The sequence below is a fragment of the Paramisgurnus dabryanus genome, chromosome 1 (genome assembly GCF_030506205.2).
Source record: "Paramisgurnus dabryanus chromosome 1, PD_genome_1.1, whole genome shotgun sequence".
Taxonomy (NCBI): Eukaryota; Metazoa; Chordata; class Actinopteri; order Cypriniformes; family Cobitidae; genus Paramisgurnus; species Paramisgurnus dabryanus.
The window spans coordinates 51627348-51649350 of NC_133337.1; the positions used below are offsets into that span (position 1 = coordinate 51627348).

Here is a 22003-nt window from a genome sequence, read left to right on the forward strand (position 1 = left end):
CTTGACCAGACACATACACAATAAACACTGTTAAAATTTTTTATCTCGGCAAGTATTCTTGTAAAAACAATTGAAGTTAAAAATAATCATTTTGGTTTTGTTTTAATTAATATATGCAAGAGAGAGAGAGAGAGAGAGAGAGAGAGAGAGGCAGCGCTTAGTATCTCTCTCGCAACAATCAACGTCACATTAAGTGATCAACTAACGTAAGAACAAGTATAAGAACAAACTCATGTGCATACGCACGTGTTCTGAATTAGGCATAGTGTTGTAGTCAAGACCACCTAAACCGAGACCAAGTCAAGACCAAGACTGGCCGAGACCGAGTCAAGACCAAGACCAAGACAGGCCGAGACCAAGTCAAGACCAAGACCATTGCAAGTCACTGCATTAACCATTTAATCTGAACTGTCTTTCCATGGCTTGCCATCCACTTAACACAATGCAGGTGTTTTTAGTAATAAAATTAGTTCATTGGGAGAAACTTAAACAATGATTAAACAATGCCAACATCATATGCCAAACCTGAATAAACTGCATAAAATTAATGATAAAAAATACATTTGTGATGTGCATTGCAAAAAATGATTTTTTTTGCTTGTTTTATGCACAAAATCACTTAAATTTGATATTTTTGCTCTAAAAACTAGACTTATTTTCTTGGGTCGTTTTTTTCATCAAGAAAAAGCATCTTAATTTAAGAATTTTTAGATATCTTTACTGAAAACAAGACAAAAATACTAAGAATTTTTTTTCTTGACAATCATTTTTTTGCAGTGTGCCATCAGTTGTGGTCTTGACCGGTCTTGAAATAAAATTCCGAGTCCTCTTTGTCTGAGACCGAGACGAGACCGAGTAAAAATGCGGTCGATTCCAAGACAAGACCAAGACCTTTAAAAAGTGGTCTTGAGAACTACAACACTAATTAGGCATAAAGTTATCGTGAGAGGTTCAAGTGTGCATATAAATAAGAAAAACGTACGCAATTATTAGTGGACAAGACCCAGTGTTCTTATTTCATTATCGACTGTTCACTCGTTTAAGGCCAGTATTTTTTATTGTGTACATATACTTAGAAAGATCTTAATATGCTCTTTTAGTATTAAATGGAAAGCAAAGTTTTATTTGCCCCACCCTATTTTTTCTCATCCAAACTGTGACTGGGAAAATATAATCCAAACAATGGTTGTATGAGGCATTGAACCACTATTAAATGGTGAGCAGATTTAATGTGGAGATGAACAGGAACAGTTGGCTTGCAAAGTAATACAGATTTTTTTGTTAAAAAACAACAGCATCAGAAAGCAACAGCAGAGCAAACATTTTGGTCAGTGGCCCTTCACATTGTGTTTAATTGGGAAACCCTGTCTAATACCATAGTAAAAAACAGAAATGTCATATAAGCCAGGTCATTCCGGTGTCTCACCCTGTTTGAGAGCCAGCAGCAGTGTTGGATCTGAGGGGTCACTGCAGAAGTAGCCACTGCCCTGGGAATCCCAGAAGAGCTCATCTTGCCTCTGCTGGAGCTCTTCTGCCCACTCCAGCCAGCGGACCTTCTGCTTGGCCTCGAACAGGTCCAGCAGCCCACACACCACGAAGGCATAATCATCCAGGAAGCCTGCGATGGGGGAAGTGCTGGGGAGAACATTACAGAGAATGTTAGTGAGAAAGGTCAACATCCTTGCTTATGTTGTACAAGTATGATTTGAATTTAATGTATTAATAAAGGGGGGACTTTACATGTACGTTGCATTCAATGTATGCATTTTATTATTTTGTGTGATCACTAGGTATCAAACCCATGACATTTGAGCTAATGCAATGCTCTACCAACTAAGCTTCAGGGCTTATAGAATATTTAGAGTCAAACACATTTTTAGCTAAATGTTAATTAACCACAGAAAGGGTGTCTGTGTTCATGTTGCTCATTTGCAAGAGCATTGTGTTAGCGACACAAAAGACATGGGAAACACACATGCTGATACAGTAAAAGAAATGTATAGATTGAATACAGCATAAGTTGCTTTAAATAAATAAGTGACCCAGTTTGTGAAAACCATACTTTGTGATTTACTCTTTTCTACACTTAACCAACCTACATAATGTAAAGAACGTTCTGTGAAATTTGAACCTTATATTTTGATATAATAATATTAGATAACTAATATTGGCTGAGTAAGGTCATGTTCAAGATTGAAATTAAAGTGAAATCAATGAATGAAATCAAACTTTGATGATCATCCATAATTAGATTAAGACTTGACTTCACAGACAGAGTCACAAATGTAAAAAAAGAAAACACATTTGCAGTAAGGGACATAAAATTGAAGCAGAAATGCGAAACTTACACCCACTGGATCCCAAATGGGTACATAGCTATGCAAAGGCAAGCAAAATAAATCATGTTTACCTTTTAGCTCCTCATAATGAGGAAAAAAGTTGCACAAACAAGTTTGTTAAGAGATTTTATCACATTTTAATGCCAATATGAATACACAAATGTATGCTACGTTTTGGGAGTGAAAACTGCATTAAATGCAGAAGTGAATTTAGCGTGTGAAAAACAGGCGTTACTCCTGCAAATATGGTGATTGACAATATGACAACCATACATCCACATTTTCGCTTCTCACAGCTGTAAAGAAACATGGATGCTAAACCTATTATTCAAGCCGATTATGCAACCGAGGGATAGCTCACCAAAAAATTTAAATTCTGTCAACATTTATCTATAGACGGTTTCAGCAGTAGCAACATAAACAAGCGGCTGTCGCGGTCCGCACGTAACTTCCGGTAAACTCCGCTAAGAATAAATAACAAGAAAGTTCTTTAAACGTAGTTTATTTATATAACAAGCAAAAAAACAACACATAGATTACCAAGGAAACCAAAACATTTGTTTTTTTCGACGAGGCATTTGTTCAAGTGATCAGTTTAGCAACTAGTCAGACCATTAAAAAAACGAAACCGGAAGTAAGGTTCGGATCCAGACGTGTATCATGTGCGTCCGATGAAACCGTCTATACGAGTTTCTTTTTCTGTTGAACACAAAAGACTATGGGATCTATCATATACCCGGCGCAATTCAGCGCAATGCACGGTGCAAGAGTCTTTTGCTAGTTTCAACCTGCCGCAATTATCATTTTCACGTTTAGCGCCACGTTGTTTAATTAGCAAATGCATTTGCGCCCAATTTTTTGCCCATGGGCATTCTGGTCTGTAGGCGAGGTGTTTTCAGGCTCATTGTTGGTGCGTTGCTATTTTGGGGCAACTAAAATAGGAGTTATTCGACCTATGTCATCAATGTTTGCGGCGGCCATGTTGTTGACAAAGAAACCACGGCAACTTTCAGTCTGTCAATTGACAAGCGAGGCAGCGTCAGTATTATCCATGGTATTATCAATGTAATTTTTTTAACAGCGCGATTGTGTGTGGTGTAATACACGGCTGTTCTAACAACAGCAATAAGAACCCCAGAATTAGTTTTTATGCTATACCGACTGTCAGAAAACATAAAAGGAAGGAGACAGAGGTTAAGCCAGCGCATGAGAGACTTGTGGCTAGCTAGGATAAATAGGCTAAACTTTTTAGCCAACTCCCCACAGCAAAGTCTGTCCCCATCATTTTATCACAAATGGTTAGCTGTAAGCAGGGGCTGAAACTGCTCTTTCAAATAAGCTGCCATAAATTGAGATTAAATTATTAAATTAGTATTAATAACTATATGAACATAAAAGGTCTGGCATTGATACTATGTAGGGAATTAAGGGCCGTTTACATTATAATGATAACTATAAAAAATATAGTTTTGAAAATCTTTTATAATAAAATGAATAGCAGAGTTCACACCAAAACTATAACGATACAGATACAATGAACGACATCGTTGGGATCACTTTCTGAGCGATTTTTCCCACCTGATGAAAGACAAACCATTGATAGCCAATCAAATCTATTTGAACTTCAAGTGGACGCGCACTTAAAATGACAGTGAAGCTCATTGCTGAGGTCTATAACATAAAATTACTTGCAGTTGCTGTAAAAAATTGACTAGGTAATGCTTTTTATTCTATTACATTAACTAATTGTTATGCCAAAAGGTAAGCGATTACACAAACTATTAGATTCACTGTTTAGAGTTACGCGAAACGCAGCGTGTTGAGGACATCTGCAAAAGTTTTTATTACAAGCAATATTAAAGGCAAGTGATTTGCGCGAGTTCCGTGCATAAACGTATAGTTATAATGTGAACGGCCCTTAAATTATCAAAAGTGGAATCGGACAGAATTTTTACCATGTGGGGTGCACTTTAGACAATGCACTTAGATCATTAAAATAGGGCCCTATGTTTTGAGAAAAAATGGTAACCACACGTTGAACGTATAATACGTGCCGAGAGCATTAAGTAAATATCATTCTCATCTCATTTGTGACGGAGGTGGCATTTAGTGGCTTTGCATATGAGCTCACCATATCTTTTATTCTGGTTAAGATAGAAACCCATACAGGTTTATAACAAAATGAGGGCGCGTAAATCATTTTTGTATGAATCCTTTCAAAGACTAATAAAATAAGAAAGTGAAGGCAAAGCAGTCTGTGTTTATCGAATGTGAAGTTTCCTCTCACTAAAGCTACGTGTGAACACATTACCAACCCCAGAGGGATGAATGTGCATCACTCGCTGGATAAAGTTACTTTATGAACTGCATCCTATTTCAGTCTATTACAATAGTTTATGTTCGCGCGGCACTCCTTTCCTTTTACCAGGGGGCTTTGCATTGATTTGCAGCCAAAATAGGCTACAGCAATCTATGACAGAAAATCATAGAAAAATGACAAAGTCATTTAGTCTCTTACTCCCCTTCCATTCTCAATCACCGAGTGTGACAAACCTCTTACAGAAGAGGGCGAGATATGAAAAAAGTCAGAAGGTTTTCATCGTTTTGAGATAAGTTGTGTCTACCGCTTGACGTGCATACAAAAGCATTTAGCAGGGCCTTTATGTTTTGCGAAAGTGACATTACCCAAAGAGCCTGTAGAAGTCTTTGATGTTTTAAAATAAATTTGATTCATCAGAGCACATCAGAAACTCTTCACCACTGGATCTCAGACCCTCGAGATGAGGTGCCACCGTAGCCAGCGGAGTGTGAAGAAACAGATAGTGACAGGTCTGAAGATAGCACGCCGTCGGCATTAGGACAGGCGCGACGGGTCTAAGGGCTGGGAATTTAACCTCCACGGTTCTTAGTTCACTCCTGGCTCAAACAACTGGCATTCCAAGAGATGATAAATGTCGGTGAGGTGTCTGTTAGTAGAGCGCCTGAAACATCTGACCCTTCGATGTCATTGCCTCAAACTGTCAGATCTATAGAGCTATTCAAATGTCATGTACAATAAGTGCTAGAAGATTTTAGAGGAAAACAAAAACAGTGCACAATGTTGGGCATCTCTGTTGGACTCCTTAGTGGAACTTAAGGAGGTCTATTATACCTGAATAAAGCTTTCAATGTGCAAATTTATCTTAATTGCACCTGCTCTACTGTTATGACACCTGCTGTAGTGTGTTATTTGAAATTTGAAAAGCTCATGAGGATTAAAGCTGCATTAAGACTAGCAGCGTTTAGCAGTAGCAGAGCGAAGCAATCTCATTGATTTCTTCTCTTCTCATTGGAAGCTTGGCGACTTCCGGCAACACGAGCCACAGTGACCGTTGGCGACTGGATGGGCCGTGTCCAGTCACGCGACAAAGTTGAGAAATGTTTAGTTTTATGCAAATTATGAGAGACTTTCGGGAGCGACTACAAATGAGAACGAAGCAGTGGAGTTCACGTCATCCGTCTCTCGTCAGTTACTAAAGTGGATGGTAGGGGAGAGCAGGGTCAAAGGTACCAATTTCAGAAAAACTTAATTTAAAAAGATAATGTTATAGACAGAGATATATATTTTTCTGTGGTCAGTAACTCACAAGTGTGTTCTATCAAGACCAGGTGGAATTTTGTAAAAATGTAAAACGAGTTGAGTATAATTTAACTTTAAACTTGAGTAGTGAATTGTTACTTTCGACCCCACATGCAGGGACGAAAGTAGCACAACAAAACAATATAGATTTTTGTGTTACACGTGTTTCTATTAAATATACATAACTATGACCTCATTAATATGTAACTGCATACATATTTTGTAATTTATCTTTGTACAAAATAATGAAATTAAATTTTTATTTTAAATTTATCAACTGTTAAAAAGCAACCAACAGTACAAACTTAAATCGTTGAGAATAAAAAAATTCAACATTTTGAATACTATGAAAATTAAATTAAATCAAATTAGAATAATATAAATTTTTTACATATACAACAGTATTAGCAGCAGGACAAAAGTAACAAGTGTTACTTTTGTCCCGACAGTATCTCCTCACATTTAAACACGATTTACTTTTATTTTGAAAAACTCTGAGAAGTCAAACTTCAGGATGTGTCACAGCACTAAATAACCTGTAGATTGATCAGTACTGTACCACATGAAACCAGAAACACAATGCGTTATAAGAAAAAATTGCAGCTTTAGGAATTTACTAATCATGGTTGAAAACACCTTTCTGGATCTACAAGCGGAAAATGGTGAGTAAATAACGCGATATTTTTCAGCTCTGTCAAGGGTTTGTGTGCTTAAGATGCTGTCATAGTTTGGTATGCAAATGTTAGCAGGGCTCGGAGAAAATCACTTTGTTACTTTCGTCCCACGTTGGTTTTGCCCTGGTTCTCCCCTCCTCATTTGTTTATGACAACCAGATTTAGAAACTCCGCTTTTGAAAGAGATGAGCGACAGACAGCGACAAAGTCATTTATAATGCTTATAATGTGTTATTATATAAAGTGATAATCTGAAGTCAGTCTTTTAGGGAATCCCCCAATGCCATGTGACTAATTAATAGAAAATTATATCTTAGCATACAATGGCGCAACAAAAACATTTGAAGCCCCTTACTTGGAAAGGTCCTTAGCTAAGACACGAATGGAAGGAGACAGGAAAAGTTTGATGCTTTTAACAGCCTTTACAGAAAATCTTGCATCTTTCTGTATAGCTCTATAGTGGTAAAGTTAGCAACATAAAAAGTCATGGGTTCGAACACAAGGAACACACATGGCAATAAAATTGTAGTTGCTTTGGATAAAAGTGTCTGCCAAATGCATAAGTGTTGCTTTCAATAATGAAGTACTGCGGTTATAAATGTACTGCGGTACTGTGGTTATATAGGCGGCAGTGGTTCATGTAGATTGTCTACAAATCGGAAGGTTGGTGGTTCAATCCCCGGTTCCACCTGACCAAGTGTCGAGGTGTCCTTGAGCAAGACCCCTAACCCCAGCTGGGTAGCTGGATGGCGCCTTGCATGGCTGACACCGCTGTCGGTGTATGAATGTGTGAGTGAATGGGTGAATGTGAGGCAATATGTAAAGCACTTTGGATGGCCATTTTTTATATACCAGCTACATAAAAAAGTGCAGTCCAATGCAGTCTATATACCAGCAGGAGCTTACTGGGCCATACTAGCCATCTAAACCTTGACCACTCTATGGAAACAACAGCAGGGCGTTGTGACGGAACAGAAATAATATGACTTCTGTTTCAGATATTAAATTCAGAGAGTAGATCTACTCCTGAATTGATGGAAGGACCAGTGCGTCAACAAGACAAATCAGCCCATCAGTCAATTTTTAATGAACTGCTCTCTCATGATTTTTCCATTGACTTCTCTTTCAGGCCCTCTGTTCTTCAGCTGATATGGTCTCTTCAACGTACAACAAAGCCATATTACAACTTCCACACAAAGCTGTCAGGAGACCACATCTATAAAGAGCAACGGTCTATCTGTCTCAGCAGCCTGCAGGCTCAAATATACTGAGACATCAATACAATACAGTGTGACTTTTATAAAGCCGAAACAAGATTTAAACTGTTTTCGCTGTTCCTTGTGTTAACAACACAGCTGGATAGTTTATAAATAATTCACCTGATGCTGCATTTTGACCTGGCTGGCCCACAGATCTTCTATTAGAATAAAAGACCTTAAGGGCCCTATTTTAACGTTCTAAGTGCATTATCTAAAGCGCACGCCGCACGGTCTAAATGGGAATGTCCGATGCCACTTTTGCTAATTTAACGTCGGGAAAAATGTTTGTGCGCCGAGCGCACGGTCGAAAAGGGTTGTTTATATTTTCCTAATGAGTAATGGGTGTGTTTTGGGCGTAACGTGCAATAAAACAATGAGAGTCTTATCTCTCATCCCCTTTAAAAGCCAGTTGTGCTGGCGCTATCTCTAATCCCAATTCAGAAGACAGACTTTGTAAACTGAAAAACTAAGCGGAGGAAGAAGACCCCCAGTTTAAGAATAATGTTAAAAATTGTGTTGTTTTCATTTTATTGAAATTTTGTTTTTATTTGGATTAAAACCTTTAAAAGCCATTTTCTTTCAGTCATAGAAGTACAAATAGCAGGCTTTAAATTGCTGTGAATGTATTGATATCCAACATAATTATTGTAATCTCATAAAATAATTTGCAAATATGCAAGAAAAGGTTTGTACTCTAAAAATACAAACAAGAGATAAAGAACGTGCGGAGAGCCGAAGTGTTTTTTTTAGCACTCAAACAGCGCCATCGGATTTTTACAAAGCTTTACTTAAAATGTTTCTCATAAAAACATAAAAAAATAGATGCATTTTTTTAAAGCAAAGCATTCATTTACTTACCAGGCTACAGGTGAAGCAGCTCTTTGCGCCTTCTAATGTCTCATAATCGGTCCACATTTATGTCCATGAGACTCAATAATAATATTTTACATTTCAATCCTTTAATCCTTCAAATTTAAAAGCGTTTTTGTGCAGCTGCGCATTCATGTATGTGATAAGCAAACCCGTGTTGGCGTCCCGTTTATAGGCGCACATTACTACTGCGCTCTTTAAATAAGAAAAAACATATTGCGCATATTGCGACTTTAGACTAGGTTTTTGTTGGTCAATGGCGTAGTCTATTTGAGTTCCCTTAAAAATAGCAATGCGCCAACAATGCGCCTGAACACACCTCGTTTTCAGACCATGGCCGCAAAAGTGGGCACAAATGCATTTGCTATTTAAACAACATGGCACTAAACGTGAGAAGTGAGAACATAAGAAGATCAGTGTGGCCTTCGAGTGAAAAGCAAAGTCAGCATTTGTGGGATACCTGATGTGCCAACACATGTGTTAATGGGAGGTACAAATGAGAGGATACCCCAAGAATGAGGCCAGTGAATATGTGTGTGGGTCATTTGAAACGTAAAAAGATTAGGTTTGTCCTGATTCTGGGTAATTTTTCTACACCGGTAGACCTGGAATGTTCATAAATCAGAATGTTAAGAATATTCATGACAGAATACACATTAAATGGCCTACTGTTGCAATGATAATTTAGATTTTGATTCAGTTGAATAAAAAATACTTGGGTTTTTGCACATTTCAATGTAACAAATTAAAATTGCTTTGTACAAATATTTGGATTTTCTTCTACTTGAAGCACACAAGACATTCGGGACACTCAGATCGTGCCGGGATTACATGAATCATCAGGTTCCGATGCCCAAGCCAGCTTGAGTGCATTCTGTTATTCAAACATAACATATGCCACGTTTACCATGAATAAGATTTTAAATTAACTTACATAAATTTCAATGTAGGACTTTTAAAAGGATCTCTTGAACGAAATGCAATATAATATACATTATCAGTGATGTATAAAGACCTTACAAAATGAACTGTATTGTTTTTATTACCTTAGAAGGAGCCGTTTTTATCTACATACACCGTGGGTCCCCTTACATGGAAGACGGTGTCACGTTTCTACAATAGTAGATAGCGTTTTGTTACAACGTTGTCTCAGACAATGACGTGTATGTCCTGTGGCACCTACCATGGCTTCGAAAAGGAGGTGTGAGCTGTGAACTAAAGGGCTCGTAAGTTGTGCGTAGGTCCTACGGCGTAGCCGCAACGCCGTAGGTTCTGCGTCATTTTTCATTTATATTTTTGCGTCGTCGTCTGCGTCGACGTGCAAACACGCGCGCAGACCGCTGATAGGCAGTATCCACCCGTGTAACCATGGTAGCAGGGCGATCATCAAAGAAGAAGAAGCTTGGCAAGTTAACCCACAAACGAAGAAGAAACAGCAACTTGTTGTGTATGATTTGAGAAGACCAGCAATGACGGAAGTAAATAAACAGCGACTTTCGTTGCAGTTTGAGTTAAATCACTACTCAACTTGGCCATTCTTTGTTTTCACCATCGCAAACGGAAATGACACCTATGACAAATTTTTTTTACCTGACAGGAGGGGTTCTGGTGGACCAATCACCGCACTTGCGGTCCGCGTAGAACTGACGCGCTGTTAAAAATTTAGCGAGGTGCACGTCAGGATACGCAGAACTACGCACAGGCTACGGATAGCCTACGGCGTAGAACTTACGCACGACTATAAATTGGGCTTAAGCCGGTGGTTGCAATTCACAGTCTCACCACCAGATGCCGCTAATAAGTCCCACACTGCACCTTTAAAGTTCAAGTTTTTCAAACTTTAGTTAGTGTGTAATGTTGCTGTTATAAATAATACTTGCAAAGTGATAAAGCTCAAAGTTCACTGCCAGGCGATATTTTTTCTTAAAAAGTGTTCCCCTTTCAAAGCCTACAGCGAACGGACGGTTTGGACTACAGCTCTCTACTTCCCGGTTGAATGACATCAATAAAACAGTTTTTGAATAAACTTCACCCACAGGAATAGGTCAGTCGCCAGCTTTGGCTCGAACGGCTCTGCTAAGCTAAGCTGCTGTTGAAATCACAACACACTAAACAATAAAAATAAGTAAATTGTTTGAAAAATACCAGGTTTTTTTACACGTGAAACATGAACACGTTATATTGCGCACTGTAAACATAGCTTCAAAAGCTTCAAAAACACAGAAAGAACGGCTCCTTTAAATAAAATCTACTTACTAAATTAGCAAAATTAACAAACTGACAGATTTGGGACCCCACTATGTACATCATTTTGGGAGTAGCAGAATGGTTTCTTACATTTGCTCCACCTCCATGTTATTTCCACGATAGCAGGAATGAAGAATCTTCTGGCCTTGATCGTCCCACAGGTGTTGTTTGAGAAAACAAGCTGCCTGCTCAGCCTGTTTCAGCAGCGCCTCATCCTCCAGAACGGCTCCAACACGTGCAAACCCAGACAGCATCAGCCCTGACCAACCAATATAATAAGAGAAGACAATGATAACTTTGGAATAATTTTACTTTGTATATGATGGTGGGCGTTTTAAAAGGCAAAGTAAAGCATTTTCTCAATGTGGTTGCAAAATAAATCATTTATATAAAATAAAAACTTTTTTCTCACCCACACGACTTTCCAAACTGTCATGTTGTTATTTTTTTCTCTGGGACACTTGATGTATAGTAAGAGTTGCATAACACTCTCCAAAATTTCAACTACTGTGTTCCACAGAAAATAGCCTAAGGGTTTGGAAAGACATGAGGGTGGATAAACAATGCTAGAATTTCCATTTTGAATGGATAGTTCACTGAAAAATAAAAATAAAAAATCATCATTTACTTACCCTCAAGTTTTTCCAAACCTTTATGCATTAATTTGTTTTGCTGAACACAAATAAAGATATTTTGAAAAATGTTAATAACTAAACAGATCTGTGACACCATTTACCTCCTATGGAAGTCAATGGTGCCCCAGATCTGCTTGGTTACAAACATTCTTCAAATATCTTCATTTGTTTTCAGTAGAACAGAGAATTGTATACAGGTTTGGAAAACTTGCAGTGAATAAATGACAGAATTAAAAAAATTTGGTGAACTATTCCTTTAAAGGTCACATTCTTTCTGATCCCAGTTTTTAACCCTAGTTAGTTGCTATAATAGCATAAATAATACCTGTAAAATGATGAAGCTCAAAGTTCACTGCCAGGGGATATATTTACTGTAACACAACTCGCATTTCAAAGCCTACAGCGAACGCCCGGTTTGGACTACAGCCCTCTACTTCCTGCTTTAATGATGTCACTAGAACAGTTTTTTGAAAAAACTCCGCCCACTGGAATACGTCAGTCGCAAGCTAAGCTAACGGCAAGCTAAGCTGCTATCGAATCACAACACACTAAATAAGCTACACAATCAAAACTCGATACGTATTTCTGAAGGAGTGACTTCACAGAACAAGGAAGACATCAGCCTGTGTTATACACGTGAAACATGAACACATGTTATATTGCGCACTGTAAACACAATCAGAGCTTCAAAAACACAGAAAGAACGGGACCTTTAAGATTAAAGTTCTGCGAATTTAAAACTTTTGAAAAAGTTCCCCAATCAGAGTTAAAAACAAGGTTTTGAAAAGGTGCAAAAGGTGCCAGCCAACAAGACAGATGGGACTACAGTATATAAGATCTAAAGCACGTTGTGTTCAAAGGACTGGGAAGCACTAACAATGGTCTTGTCAAAGCTCTGTGAGCCCTCACCCCGGCACGTCTCGCAGCCATGTAAGTGGGTCTATCAACTTTGATTAATGTGAAGGGTGGCTCTGCAGGTAGCAATATCCATTCTGTATATTGAATTAAGAATATAATAGAGCATAGCTCTAGAAGGAAAAGTTTCATTAAACAATGTCCCAGGCTTTCTTTAATTAAGATATCAGCTCATTAGTCACAATTTCTTCAGTGCCTTTGTCAGCTGGAGCTCCAAATGGGCTTTGGAACCCTATGAAGGCCTTGATATCCTTTCATTAAAGACATTGAGGGCAAAGACCACAACCCGGAGGTCTTCTTAAAAGGCTTTTAAGTAGCCTGGCACCACATCTATAACATTCCCATTAAGAAAAAAAAGCATTTACAAAGCTTGTCGAATGTGATCAATAAAACGTAAGGTGCAAAGAAAGTAAGGGGGGTGTAGCTTCAGGTCCTGCAGGAATTGCAAATTTTCTTTATGCCTCGTCTTTCTATTGATCAATTGATGGCTGTTTCCATTAGAAAACATTTAGCAAAATGCAATTAGGTTTAATTGCAGTGTTTACCCGCCTCACAGCTTGAAGAATTAAACCAGTATATTACCGCCTGACTGACATCTTTCCTCTAATCGGGACGCAGAGAATTGTACTGTACCGTTCCAGGACGCAAGCATTTTGGTGTCCAAGTGAGGAGGCGGACGGGCCCTCCGCACCTCGGCCAGCTTGGTCCTGGCATGTGCTAACAGCTTGGACAGTCTGTCCACGCTGATGCCAAAATGAGCAGCGGTGAGTTCCACTGAGTAACGCACAATCAGCACATTTTGCCCCTGCAGCTCTCCGTGGGGGTCCTACAGGAACACAAAGAACACGGTGAGAATCATAAAGTGAGAACAAATTGTGAAAATGTGCATAATAAGTGGTTCAGACAAAAATAAACTGTTATTATTAACTCGCCCTCATGTCATTTAAGCCCACATGAATTACACAAAAAAAAGACAGAAGATGATTAGCTAAATTTGAGAGATGCTCTTTAAAAAAAAAAAAACAGTGGAGTGACATTAAGCATTGCCCGAAAATAGTTCCCTTGATTACTTTCAATAGCAGGGGATTATTTTCAGGTGCTGCGTAGTATCATTGCGCCCCCTGCAGCCATGTTATGGCAGCAAAGTCCTTGATTATTACGCCAGTTTGAGAGTATGGTTCCTAGTAAAATCTGTATAGAAAATCGCAACTTTTAATTTTCTGTTGGTCTTAGTACACGATGTAACTACAGAAGAGTCAAGTTTTAAATGGGAAAAATATCCAAACTGTTTGGTTATTTTTAGCGTGATGCTAATGGTCTAATCAGATTCAATGAATTATGCTAAGCTATGCTAAAAATGGTAGCGCCAGACCCGGAGATCAGCTGAATGGATTCCAAAACGGTAAAAATCAAATGTTTAACACTAGAAGAGCTGGAAAATTTGCATATTTTCAAAAAAGTGGAGTGTCCCTTTAATGCAAGTTTAGTAAAAATCAGTCGTTCATGCTTGACAGTCATGGTCACCATGCACTTTAATAATATGAGCAAATGCAGTTTGGACAGGGGCCACATCTGAAAACTTAGGCAGCTGATAGTTGCCTTGCTTGCTCATGTGGGAATGACTTCGAAGCCACCTTTATACATGTAGGAAGTTCCGGAAACATATTCGGACATCTTTCATAGGCAGCGTAACAGAATTCACACATGATGTAAAAACTTAAATTAAAACCAAACCTGCGCAGGGTCGACGTTTCCTTGCTCTTTCACACCGTAATGATGCATGAAGATATCGGCCTGTGTCACACCTCCTGTGGCGGCCTCCACAAAATCAGGAAGTAGCTCTCTGATCTCTCCTGCTGTCCACACACAAAACGCTCCCTCTCGTTTCTCAGTGGATTCGGTCGTGGGAAAGGAATCTGCGTCCTCAGCGCTATAAAACCCACCAGACTACAGATGGCAGAAAAAAATGTGTTTTATTTAGTTTTTGCCACTTGTTTGCAAAAGGTTTATTGTGGCATCTAGTGGGGGGTCATTACTTTTTTGCTGGCAGAAGGTTCTACATGTTGTTTTAGGTGTAATGACAAGTTGATAATTTATAGCACAGAAGGAAGTTTGGTTATCTGTTGGTAAAGGTTTGCAGAAAAAGCTTGTATACACTTTTTACACTTGTGTACTGTGTCAAGGGACACTGTCATGAAACTTAAATCCAGATTTCTAAACATAGCTACCCAGCAAGCAATTTTACCTTTAAAAGACGTCTTAAAGTGGTCCAAACCCAGCCCAGACAACTAGGCTTTAACGTAGCAAAATTTGGGTTGTCATTGAAATTTTTATAGACATATAACCATACCCCCAAAAATAAATTACATAAAATAAATCTGAAATCTTGTATTCACTGTTGACTTTGCTTACATGATGGACTTTCATACATCTGTATAAGTTAAAAATGACATGTGGTGACGTGATTATGCGTCTGGTCCAAACTTCACTTCCAGTTTCTGTTTGTTTAATGGTCTGACTAGTTGCTGAAACTGAACTCTAACAAATACCTTAGTCGAAATAACAAATGTTTTAGTTTCCTAGGTAATCTACGTGTTGTTTATTTAGCTTGTTATATAAATAAACTACTTAAAACGGATTTTGTTGTTATTTATTCTTAGCTGAGTTTACCGGAAGTTACATGTTTTCCACGAAAGCCGCTTGTTTATGTTGTTACTGCTGAAACCGTCTATAAGATGGCAGTTACTCTTTGCTGCTGCCCAACCTGGTACTTTTCCAGCTGGAGCTGAAGCAGCATGACTGATACCAAAAGAGGCCTCACCTTGTCGCTTAAGTCTCTGGAGACGTAAAGCAACACGTCACGAGCCACATCTGCAAAAAAGTGTTCCCCAGACACCTGCAGAAATTAACAGCAAGAATAAAACAACACCTCACTGATGCAAGAGATGTAGATCTAGAACATGTTAGATAATTCTTAAAATCATCTTAACTTTATAAACACAGTCTACACTCTTTAAAATATAAAACCCATACGACATTAACACATTTATAATACACAAATACATTCTTTATTATGTCTGCAAACTCTTAATAAGTAACACATACTGAATAGCCTCACCTGGTAAGCAGTGATATAAGCCACAGCAAGCTGGGCTTGATCATACAACATCTTTTCAAAATGAGGAACATGCCAGGAGGAATCTGTCGAGTATCTATGAAAACCCTGTGAAAAGAAAGAAAGAAAGAAAGAAAGAAAGATAGAAAGAAAGAAAGGGGTTTAATGAGGTTGTGTATTATGATAAATTATTAACAAGGCCGCATTTACACTGCCTGTTTGAAGTGACTCATTTTTCCCCTCAAGTGACACAGATCGCATATGACCCACAGACGTATAAGCAGTAAAAAAAGAGCATAAAATCAGATATTCTCAGATCGGTTTTCAGGCCACATTTATATTTGGAAATAAATCGGTATGAATCAGATACATGCATTCGAGTGATTCTAACGAAATCCAGATTTAGAAGGCAATTTTTTTTTGCAAATCTAAGATTAAGGTCTGAACTTACTATAACCATTATTTTTAGAGGATTTAAAAATATTTCCCATATAATTATTTACATTTTTTAGATTATCATTATCAAAAATTATAATTACCGCAACATGATATTACATTAAATATATGCATTTACAAACTCGTGTTTCGTTGATGAGAACTAAAAAGTTGTCTAGGTACTATGACAAACAAAATTTCAACTTTTATTTGGAGAGAAAAAATAAGAACTGCTTACCTGGTAGCCATCTTGTGTGTCACAGTCAATTATGTCCCTTCCAACCATTTTTTTTTTTTTTTTTTTTTGAAAATGTTAGTTCCTTGAATGCTTAAACAATAATGGAAAACTGTTGCGGAGGATGAGAATATCGGTCTTGGACACATTTATATTCCTTATTATTGTCTCTACATTTACCAATGATTACAAAATACCACATGTTTCTTTACTGTAAATGTTTATAGTATAACATGCACTGAAGCTTTTTATTTAGTTTTATTTTTTTAATTATAAATATTTCCATGTCAAAGAACCCAAATCCAGTCATGGACACATTGCGGTAATGAAAAATTTCCCCTTAAATGTGAAAAAAAAAACAAAATTTGTTTGTATGATGTCATTTGAAATCATGTGCAAAATACTACATGAAGAGATTTTTGCAACTGTATGCTTCTTATTTTGATAGCATTTACTTTCATTATCAAAATGTTTCATGACACCTCATAAGTGTTTTGTCCGCAATGTAAGTGGACAAATTCGGATCTGCCCATCTCAAAAGTGACCTGTCCGTCATTACAAATGTGACGCCTGGCAAATTACGTCAACTCAGGTGGACACCACCTGCCATCTTCTTAGTAGAGCATTGGAGGACAATGGCTCCGCTTAGTGGACTAATGTTGAAGTTTTATGTCTTGTTACAGAAATAAAGCTATGTAATCTTGCATAATCATTTTGTCTGTGTCCATTGCATATCGGATTCGCAACATTTTACTTCCTCTGTGCTGTTCCGGATCAGTATGACTACCTTAAATTCTTTGTGTAAAGTGTTAAGTGTAAATGCAGATATCAGATACAAGTCGCACTAAAAAGATGGCGTACTAGGTCGTAAAAAAAAATTCAGAAATGGGCATCAAGATTTGCAGTGTAAATCCAGCCTAAATGGACAAAGAGCTTTTGACTTTGTGTCTGCATCTCACCTGTGCCACGTGGTCATGAATGCCTCCTAGTGCCATCATTCTGAGAGTGTGAAGAGCCATATGCAACGCTTCTGCTCCTTCGGAGGTTGCTCGATTTACTGCCCAGAATGACATCAGGAACATCAGGTTCACTGTTGAAAAGAGACAAACAAAGTCATTCTGTATCCTTTATGTAAAGAAATATTTGACATATAATTCACAAACAAGATATTAGTAGTAAACAGTAGTAAACAAGATATTTTGTTTTATGTGTTCCTTATATAAACAAAACAGTATTTTCTGACAAATCCTTAATGAATACTAAGCTGTGTAAAGTTTTAGTGACAAGTTCTTATTTACGTTAATTTCATGTTTGTTTACCTGGTGAAGGGAACTTTGGTGCCTCTGTAAAACCTCCATATTCCTCCTCATAGGAGTGAGCCAGCTGCTGAAAACATCTGTTGGCAACATCTGGGCCGGATGGAGGAGTTTCTCCAGGGTTGGCAGAGATTGCTGTCCCCTTTCTAAGGGCTTCCAGTACTCTCTCTCCACTGGACTCCAATGTTTCTCTGTTATTCTGCCACTAAAACACGAAGTATGAAGGTACTCACACATCAGGTTACCCTAAACTGTGGTCCTCTGGGCTGGGGTGGCTATATTATGTTTTAATATTTGTACTAGTAAACCGAATACTGAACTTTATCTAGGCTAAAAATTAAACAAGCCTAGGTTGACTTTTTCTTTTTTTTGACAATAATTGAATTTGGGAAAATTAAAAAATAAAGAAAGTAATTATCAAATTAAGATATATAACTAAAATTAAGATCTAAATTATAAGTTCACCTTACTTGTTCTACAATTCGTAGAAGCACAGTTTTTAGTCCAGCTCTTCTTCCCATGTCTCTGGGTGGGAAGTATGTTCCACCTATGAACGGCCGGAGATCTGGTGTAAGCCAAACGCTCATTGGCCAACCACCACCACCACTGGTTGCCTAGGCAACAAGCAGTTAATTGTATTTTAATCATTCAATACTCATAAGTTACTATGTATGTAACACCAATTCAAGCAGTCCAAACCTGCACAAATGTCATGTAAACTTTGTCAACGTCGGGCCTCTCCTCTCTGTCCACCTTTATGCACACAAAGTTCTCGCTGAGGATTTTTCCAATCTCCTCATCTTCAAAGGATTCCCTCTCCATCACGTGACACCAGTGACAGGTGGAATAACCCACTAGAAGCAGTAACAATGAATGACTTGAGGCTGGCATGCCAAAACTCTAAATAAAACATGGGTGCAAGATACTTTCAAGTATACCGTTATGTTACCTGACAGAAAAATTGGTTTGTCTTCATTCTTCGCTTTGTCAAAGGCCTCTTTCCCCCATGGATACCTGTTACAGAAGGATAAAACAATGTACTTCAGTCCAAAGACTGTCACAAATCTGAAAACAGAAATTAAAAGTAAGTTCTGTGGATGTGACCCTGAAGATCCCAGAGCCCCTCACCAATCCACAGGGTTGTGCGCATGCTGTAGTAGATAAGAGGACTTCTCTTTACTCAGGCGGTTGGTGTGTTTCGGAGGCTTTGATGTGGTTGGTCCATCACCTCCTGATGCCATGCTAAAGCAGACGGCTCCAGAAGATCTACAGAACAGCAGGTGAATGACCAAAAAATACAGCATGTAAATATGTACAACAGACACAGGACCTACAACTTCAACTCTGTGTGACGGGACTAAATGATAAACGTTTCGCCAATGTGCACTGGAAGATAGATCTAGCTAGATGTAACATTACCATTGCCAACAAACAATATAAACACAGAGATTCTAATGGATTTAATGGTTATAATGGAAATTGTATTGGTTTTAATGGAAGCTTTAAAGTGTGGATTAACCCTATTTCATGCATTCTGACTTATTAACACAGCTAAACCTAGGCAAAGTGTCAAAAAAGCAGTTGGATGTGTGACAGAGTAATTCTGTGCTGAATGCACTTCACCAGGGTTTGTACAAGTTTCTGAAAGTTTTTAGTACATCTTACATAGCATGTAGACCTTATGTTTTAATTCTTATATGGGCCCTTCACACAGAAAAGCACGCTTACACGCCAAGCGGGAGATTGAGAACGAGAGCTGACGTTTCAGGGGTTTCTATACTTATCACTTCTTTTTATGGGCACTTCCCCCAGAAAACCCTGCCCACCTGTCAATCAGCTGGAGATGCTAGAACTTACAAACATCAAAACTCAACAATGGCACGAAAGAAGAAGTGTGTTTTTGGATGTAAGGAGAAGAAAGCCAGCATTATGGAAAGAATGGATAAAGTTTGTTTATCCGGGGTAGCAGCTGAGTTTCGTGTGTGTTTTTGTTAAGTGCTGGATTTCGTTGAAAAGTCCAAACATGGTCATGAGTTGCTCGCGGTAAGAAAAACTACTGTGTTATGTTGGAAATGCACAATGCGTTAGTGCATATAATGCAAATGACACGAACATGTAGTGAATCATAAGTTATCCAGTGTTGTATCCTGTGTTGCTTGGCACCTCCCGCAGCTCGTGACTCCTCCAAATGTTTTTAATTCCTTACATTTACATTTAATTCCTTACATTTATATAGCGCTTTTTCTCAGTACTCAAAGCGCTTTACATATGAACGGGGGAATCTCCTCAACCACCACCAATGTGCAGCATCCACCTGGATGATGCGACGGCAGCCATATTGCGCCAGAACGCTCACCACACACCAGCTTATTAGTGGAGAGGAGATAGAGTGATATAGCCAATTAGTATGAGGGATGATTAGTAGGACAATGGGCAAGTTTGGCCAGGATGCCTGGGCACACCCCTACTCTTTTTCGAAGGACATCCTGGGATTTTTAATGACCACAGAGAGTCAGGACCTCGGTTTAACATCTCATCTGAAGGATGGTGCTTTTTTGACAGTATAGTGTCCCCATCACTATACTGGGGTGTTAGGACCCACACAGACTACAGGGTGAGCACCCCCTGCTGGTCTCACTAACACCACTACCAGCAGCAACCTGGTTTTTCCCAAGTGGTCTCCCATCCAAGTACTGACCAGGCTCAGCCCTGCTTAGCTTCAGTGGGCAAGCTGTCTTGGGCTACAGGGTGATATTTTTGTGCATTTCTGTAAACAATCACTAGAGCTGATTTGTCTTTTATAAATCTGATCAAACTAAAGACTCTTTAGAGATATGAAGGATGTAATACTACTCTATAGGTACTCAAGATTAACATCAGACTTTAATGGTATATGTGGGTCTCTGGTAATGTGTTGGGATCTGTTGGTTACATTATTGCATTGTATGGTATGTTACGTTATGGTAATGTATGGTATGCTACGTAATGGGAACATATGGTATGTTACATTAAGCCAACTTATGGTATGTAACGTTATGGTAAGGTATGGTATTTGGTGGGATGACATCCTGTCAATGGAAACCAATACAACACCATTAAATTAGCCCCAAAACACACTATCTACTCTGCATAAAGAAATAAAATAAAAAATGTTTTTAATGGAAAACAGTGGACGGTCCATAAAGTTAATGAAAAACATTCAAATGTGTATTGTTCTTTCAGCAGGGTACCCTTTAACCTTTATTCATGAGTCATGACATATCCATCTAATCTTAACCAAGTAGGCTACAGGTCCCTATATTGCTTTAACAGCGTTTTTTCAAAGCAACACTTAAAAATACAATTTACACATTGTATAAACTGTACATACACGTACAATTCATGTCAGCAAACTTCAGCAAAACTTAAAAGCCAATCTCACAGCAGAAGTTTTACTGCATGTAAACTCGGTGGGTTTGTAACGTAGCGCTACTTTTTTCAGACAGCTTAGGCACTTCAGAACATTGAAATGCCTGTGGTGTCCAGAAATGCAGTCTAAGCAGACTAACCAAAGCTAACTCGATTTTGGGACACGACCAAATAAGTCTCTGTTAGCTGCAGTGCTAACAACAATACTTGCGTTTTGTAATCGGTTCGGTTGTGCAAACGAATGGGTTACCCGATTAAACTCCGTCTCAACCTGGTTAACATAACAGTGCAGAGGTCAGCGCCTACCTGAAGCTGTCCCAGGACAATCTGAAACTGAAAGCCACTGACTTTTGGACAAACTGAGGCGCTTTTGCTGGTCCGGAGCTCTTATGGACATAAGGAGTATGAGGAGTGTTTTTTCGCATAAAGGATCCGGTGAAGAGACTGTACTGTGCGATGTGTCTGGTGGTGCTTGGTGATGGAGACCGTGCGAAGCCCAATCTCAGCATCATAGCCGCACCGGCACGACCTCAGTGCGGTTTCAGGACTGCGGAGTGACTTGACATTCAAACATCCACCGCTAGATGTCGTCATAGTCCTACATAATAATGAACAGCGTTTCAGTCAAAACAAACGTTTTTTTTAAAATACAGGATACAAATTATCCTGCTTTGATGAAATTATATTATACTGTTTGCGAAACTGTACTTTTTATTTATTTTAATTTACAACCTTTTTTATGAAACTTTACTTCATTAATAATGTATTCGAGGTTATAACAATGATTTAAATATTGTGTAATTGTGTAAAATATTTATAAATGTATACATAGATTTTTTTTTTAGTAGTTCTGTGCCCGATGAAATAATATTCAATATTGTGTATAAAAAGTAATGAGAACTATGTGACCTGACGTATTTAAACAAAATGTGTTAT

General features: G+C 38.4%; 1 protein-coding gene across 1 annotated transcript in view; it reads right to left on the reverse strand.

The window, feature by feature from the left end:
* spata20 (spermatogenesis associated 20) overlaps positions 1-21638 on the reverse strand; it is a 54851-nt gene extending 33213 nt beyond the window's left edge. The window contains exons 1-13 of the mRNA XM_065262650.2: positions 21374-21638; positions 18788-18925; positions 18609-18673; positions 18359-18513; positions 18130-18273; positions 17663-17864; positions 17303-17433; positions 15677-15781; positions 15380-15454; positions 14293-14505; positions 13192-13384; positions 11099-11267; positions 1427-1635 (exon numbers count right to left, since the gene is read on the reverse strand). Coding sequence (XP_065118722.2) covers positions 1427-1635; positions 11099-11267; positions 13192-13384; positions 14293-14505; positions 15380-15454; positions 15677-15781; positions 17303-17433; positions 17663-17864; positions 18130-18273; positions 18359-18513; positions 18609-18673; positions 18788-18925; positions 21374-21579 — 2005 coding nt within the window. The 5' untranslated portion in view covers positions 21580-21638. The remainder of the gene's footprint in view (positions 1-1426; positions 1636-11098; positions 11268-13191; positions 13385-14292; positions 14506-15379; positions 15455-15676; positions 15782-17302; positions 17434-17662; positions 17865-18129; positions 18274-18358; positions 18514-18608; positions 18674-18787; positions 18926-21373) is intronic.
* Between the last annotated feature and the right edge of the window lie 365 nt (positions 21639-22003).